The sequence below is a fragment of the Tetrao urogallus genome, assembly GCF_951394365.1.
Source record: "Tetrao urogallus genome assembly, chromosome: 2".
Lineage (NCBI taxonomy): Eukaryota > Metazoa > Chordata > Aves > Galliformes > Phasianidae > Tetrao > Tetrao urogallus.
This window is the reverse complement of record NC_136814.1, coordinates 25,954,022-25,960,021: the sequence shown is the minus strand read 5'-3', so window position 1 is coordinate 25,960,021 and position 6,000 is coordinate 25,954,022. Positions and strand designations below refer to the sequence as shown.

At 34.6% G+C, this 6,000-nt stretch overlaps 1 protein-coding gene across 1 annotated transcript in view; it reads right to left on the bottom strand.

Moving 5' to 3' along the window:
* Nucleotides 1-4,661: 4,661 nt before the first annotated feature.
* The window catches only part of PRKCE (protein kinase C epsilon), a gene marked incomplete at both ends in the record, with an annotated part of 268,767 nt that continues 267,428 nt past the window's right edge, over nt 4,662-6,000 (bottom strand). The window contains one exon of the mRNA XM_079550695.1: nt 4,662-4,808. Coding sequence (XP_079406821.1) covers nt 4,662-4,808 — 147 coding nt within the window. The remainder of the gene's footprint in view (nt 4,809-6,000) is intronic.

Below are 6,000 nucleotides of genomic sequence, written 5' to 3'. Positions count from 1 at the left end.
CTATCACCAAAGATTTTAATCTTGACTACTTCACAGCCACTATGGCTAATATGGCCACCAATCACCACTTTGTTTACAGACAACAAATCTAGGTAGGTACCTTCCTTTTAGTACCTGCATCAAAGTACATCACCAGAGGTGTTTTAGGAATCTTCTGGACTTGTTTTAACAGTTTTATTTCCAAATCTTGCACTCGATCAGCAAGCATAAAAACTCTTACATGCATCACTTGTGTTCTGGAAACCTCTAAGACATTAGTTATGGCAGTAAGAGAAAAATCATATGGACTAATACATTTGGAGACCAATTATGCCTGTTTTTTTGCAGAGTGATTTTTAAGTCCTTTAGATGCTTTAATTTTGCTAAACATACTCTGAAGATCTTACATAGTTGTTTAACTGGCAAAATCTAGACAACAAAGCCTATGCTAATGTTGTCCATACACAGAATTCAGAATATGTGTATATATGGGAACTGCTGAATCACGGCCTGAACCTCTGATTGACCACCTGAGGCAAGCAATGATTTAGCTACAGGAGTACAGGTGAAGGCACCTGTGCTATCAGAAAGGTTGGAGCCTGGTTCCACCCCTCCTACATCCCATTTAAGTGCTGACTGCCACTGAGGAAGGATCTCTTCTTGGAGATCACTCCTCTGGAGAATATTGCAAGCCTACAACATCAGTAAACATTTTTCATTTATTATCTTCCTGTTGTGATAATCTTACTTAGTCTAAAACTCTGTACACCAATTGATTTTACACCTCTGTACACTTATTGACTGTACAGTGTATAATAACAAAAAACTCAGTGTGAAGAAAACAAGTGAAGGATTAGACAAACTGCAGTGAATAAAATAAAGCATACTTCCAACTCAGGAATATATATTTTTAAGGTTATATGGTCTACCTTCAAGTGGTAAACGACTCAGTGCCAGATCATGCTGATAGCTGGTTTTCTGAAGCAAATGTTAAGAATTTTAGATCATGAAAACTGAAAGAATTTGGGGTTCAAATCAAAACACAATGAAATATTGAAATATTTCAGATAATGTCACATTGACAGATTAAGTTAATACAGTGTCTAATTAATTAAATCTCTAATTAAATAAATTAGACTTACACATACCATTAATCCTTCTATTCAGTGAAATGGAAGACTAAAGTAGTCTCACATGTTTGCACGCGAAGTGCCTTACTGAGTTTCAACAATACAGCTAAGCAAAATTTTGGGATTAGACTGCTAAGAACTCAGCAACCATCACTCAGCTGGTAAACACATAAAAGTCTCTAAACTCACCTGTTCAGTTTTGGGGGCAAATATTATATTGCCCAAGATAAATGGTTCACTCACTGTTACCTGCGTTTCTCTTGGAGTTTTTAGTTCTTCACAGATGAATTTCTTAGCAAATCTTCCCTTCGCCAAACATCCACTCCTAAAAGACAAGCTCATGGTACTTTGTACAACACGTAACAGGAAAAATATTCATCCTTCATCTTTGTTTCTTCCTCATTAGGAAATACTCATGAAGACTTTGGGAAAAAAAATAAGATTTAACATCATTGTATTTATTAGGTTTTGAAACAATACACATTCACATCCTTTTGAATACAGTACATTTGGCACAGTAATAATGTTTACGATGAAATAACACTAATGAATGGCAAGAGATTCAAATTACATCCATAAGAAAAAAAAAAAAACCTGTACAAATAAATCCTCACAATAAAAAAAGCCTACCCCTCCTCCCCCCACCTTCCCCCCAAAAAACTGAATACATTTTATATTTAGCCAGAACTACTCTGCACATAATTTAAGAAGAGGTAATTTTTAATCCTTTTTTGGAGAGAATTATTTTTCACCCTATAGAGAATAACTTGTTTCTCTTTTTTTAATAAGGTTTATTTGGAGGGAAAACAAGAAACGATGGATTCTTCATAATCATTATTATTATTAAGAGTCTTTTTGGCATTTTGCACTCATTTTACAAAGAAGGAACAGGAAAGATTCTACAGAACAGGCAGAAATGTAAATGTCCATTTTTAAGATTTATCTTTAAAAAATGTTCTAGGTAACAGACAAACCTTCTGATGTAAACCCAATGCAGAGGATCTAACTAATTATATTGAAGAAATATCTGCCCATGCAAAAGTTTTTATCTCCTTGACTTTTCTCTTAGCATCCTACCAAATAATGCAGGTGTTGAGGCCTCTTGAAATACAAACATTTGCTGCTTATCTCTGTGTTAGAAATGGGAATATACCTTACTTTAAAAAAGCTTTCTGGGATGCTTTTATTCCTTCAAAATAAACGCTCATAGTTTTATGTAAAGGCCTCGTGTTGTACAAACAGTAGTGCACTATTCAATAACTTGCCTTCCTAGCCAGTCTACTCACCTATGGAAAGGAACACTTCAGCATTGTGATCAGTTCTTGCCTGGATGTCAAAAGCTAACTGTGATGAGAAATAAACAGAGCCAGTAGTGAGACATGAATTGATGGGCAGTTCTACAATATATTTCTAAAAGAGAAAGAAATTTAAACATTGAGATGATGAAATCATTAAAATGTTTCTGTGCTGGTACTCAGCTCCAGAAGCTAGTCTTTTCCCAGTACAAAAGATCACTGAAGATAAATTAAATTAAACTAAAGGCTTGATCCATTATTACACCTGTAGGCTAGACAACACATTAATTGATATATCATAATATTTAATATTTCGAAATCATCATAAGAATATATATAATAATTACACCTGAGTTTTAAAAACAAAACAAAATGGAACTGAATGTTGTCATCAGTAACAGGCTATGAGCAGCCAGACGTAAAACTGACACAAACTAACTCATCTGCTTGAGACCAAGATTATCTCTTAAAGCCAATGATTCTTACTTTGCCCACCACGATTTGTAACATTCCTTCTCTTTCCTAGCTCTATCATATCATAATAGAGTTGAAGAGAACTATACAGGAGATTTAGTATAGCTTAATATATGTCTACATCTTTTTATAACAAAAACCTCATCTCTCTGACAGTAACTTGAACCAATACACATACAAGAGTATTGCACATGGACATTATTATAATTATTCTTTCATAGACTAACATTTTAATAGTATGCCTGAACATGCAGCAGTTGATACCTCTATATTCAATGAATTCCACAGGCCTTGCAGCAAACACTATATACAAAATCTCACCTGTACAAAAGGCAAAAAAGCTTTTTAGTGCCACTTTGCCAATCACAAGTATATATATTTTTGTGCAGCTGGAAATCCATGTGCAACAATTAAAATGGATTCCAATGACCGCTCACTCAGTCCAGTAAAATATATAATAAAATGACCTCAGCGATACATGTACACAAAAAAAAAAAAAAAAAAAAAAAAAAAAACCCCAAAAAACCCCAAACAAAAACAAAACAAACCACAGGGTACTCCTGGAAATATAAGTACATAACACTGTTAGCATATCTACAGGAGGTAACTTCACATTAGTAATATTGTCCACATGAGTTACCATTTCAATTAATACACAAAAAATTCAATTTACAACTTTCAATAATGTCAGTTTGTAATGTTTGATCTTCAGTTTTTCAACACAATTCCACAAAATGCATGTGTAGCCTTATTTTGTGTCTTCTAAAAGCAGTTTTCTTTTTAGATTTCAAACATAAAAAACAACAAACACAGTAGTATTATGGTTTTGTAAAAGTGTGCAAAAGTAACACACTGCTGAGAAAATAAATATAAATAAGAAATTATTTATCAACTTAGCTACAATGGAAAATGCAGATTTACAGTGTTTATAATTAACTTTTAATGTCAAATTAATTATAAACATTTGCAAGCTTGCCATCACATTAATGGTTCATTTAAATGGATATTCAATTTAATAACATGGATCCAATTGCCTAAAAAACTGTAAAATGCCTATATATAGCTGTGTTAAAGCACTATAGGCTTTTCATTCTTTAGCCCTTTAATATCTATCCATATAGGATCTTTCTTTGAATAAAATTTCAGTTATCTTCATTACTCTTCTTATTCCTAAAAGTTTTCCATACATTTTATGAGGAAATTCACTGAAAGTCTGAATTGATGTACTTCTTCTTCTGGACAGCTTTATTTTATGTCTGTACCTCACCTCAATAAGACATTCATAGTTTAGGACTACACCCCAAAGAATGCAGACTTCTTCACTGACTGAAGGGTAAGTAATACGTGACTTGTTCCACATTTGAGCACAGATCTCACAGTAACCACAAGTGCAGAAGAAACAGGTCTCACCTTCTCAGCTTAAATTCATACAATTACATGACATGATCTGTTAAATCACTTTTAATAGCATGGCTCCATTTTCCATGAAAAGATGCAATTTTGTCTTGTGAGGAGATCTTTGGAATAATAGTTGCAAATATACGGCAGTGTGTTACATCTACAATTTCTGATACAAAATTGTTTTGCATTGCTTTGTGAGACAGAAATTAAGAGTGCTTTCATGTCAGAAGATTAAAGAAAAAAAAACAATAAATATATACTTAAACTGGGGATATGGGCTCAGAGTAAGAGAAGTAGTTCTTGATCTACTGAGTCTCAGTAATCTGACGATCTCTTCAGAATCACATCTTGCAGCATGATTCATCTGTCAGCCTAACGATGTCTATGGCAATAGCTCTTCTCCAAAATAAGAGAACCCTTTAAATTCTTCTTGATTGATTTGTTTTATAATTGTCTCATCCACTAGAGTTAATACCGGCTCTTCTCGTGTAAAGTCTTGATCAAAGTTATTTACATCCCTTTTGGTTTTCTGAGAAGAAAAATACAAACAAGGTGAATGGTAGAATAGCACAGCAAAATAAAAGGTCCTCTCCCTGCTTCCCCAACCCCAAAAGGCTGAATTTTATGGAATGGCTGAAATAAAAGAGGAGCTACTTCACACAAATAATAACAGACGTATGAGAGAAGCTACAATAGCAAGAACTATAAATGAATTCAGGAGAGGCCAGAGAAGCAGTACTATCAATGAGTTCCCAGAGACTCGCTGGTCTCTGACAGGCGAAGGAATAGCAGTATGATGATAAAGCAGGAAGCTGAGATTAGGACTAATTTAGAAAGGGTTTTGGCTTAGTTGGTGGCTGTTTCCTCATAGATTTGAACACAATGATATCTCATCTGAGAGGCAGAGAGTGAATTTGATTTCCCCACAATATACCCAACTCTTTTAACTCTAATTTAACCATTTCTTTGTATCTGGGTATATTTGGCTTTAAAATTAGATCACAGCAGATCTCAGCCCAAAATTTTTGAGCTCAACATTGAGAAGTCCTAATGCAGACTAATGTAATTCAGAGCAACACAGCAAAGCACAGAAGTCTAGCTACAAAGAAATCCATCTCAGAGCTCTCCCTTGTTTCAGTGGCACCAGGATTTCTCCATGGAAGACTAAAAAACCTTGGTCTTTCAGTAAATTTGGCCCAATGGGTTGCAATTGGACATGCTATGAGTGGGAGAAAGTTTGTTAACTAGAGACAGAATTGAAAAGGCTGGCTCATTTTCCTTAGGACACTCACAACAGTAACTATCTGTAACCACTTGCATGTAAAGAATATCAGGCCATGGGGGTAAACGTTCCTTAAAGTCATTGTCCTGAGACCTATACCATTCATATTTTTCATGTTAGCAGCATATTTCAGGCATGTACAGGTTCAGGGAATCGGAACAAATATTTTCCTTTCCCTTTTTCGTCTATCCTTTCTCTTTATTTCATGAAATCTGACTGACACATAATGGAGGCACAACAGCACTGTAAAAACCTACTTTGTGTCCATCCTCCATGTCTAAGATGAAGATGATACCAGAAATAGAATAGCTATTTGTTGTGCAAAGTTAAATGATAAACTCATCAAGAGGTATGCCACAAAGGATGACACATGATGTATTTCAAATTGATACACTGATGAATTCCAAATGGGGTAGAGGCCTTCTTTCAATGCAGACAA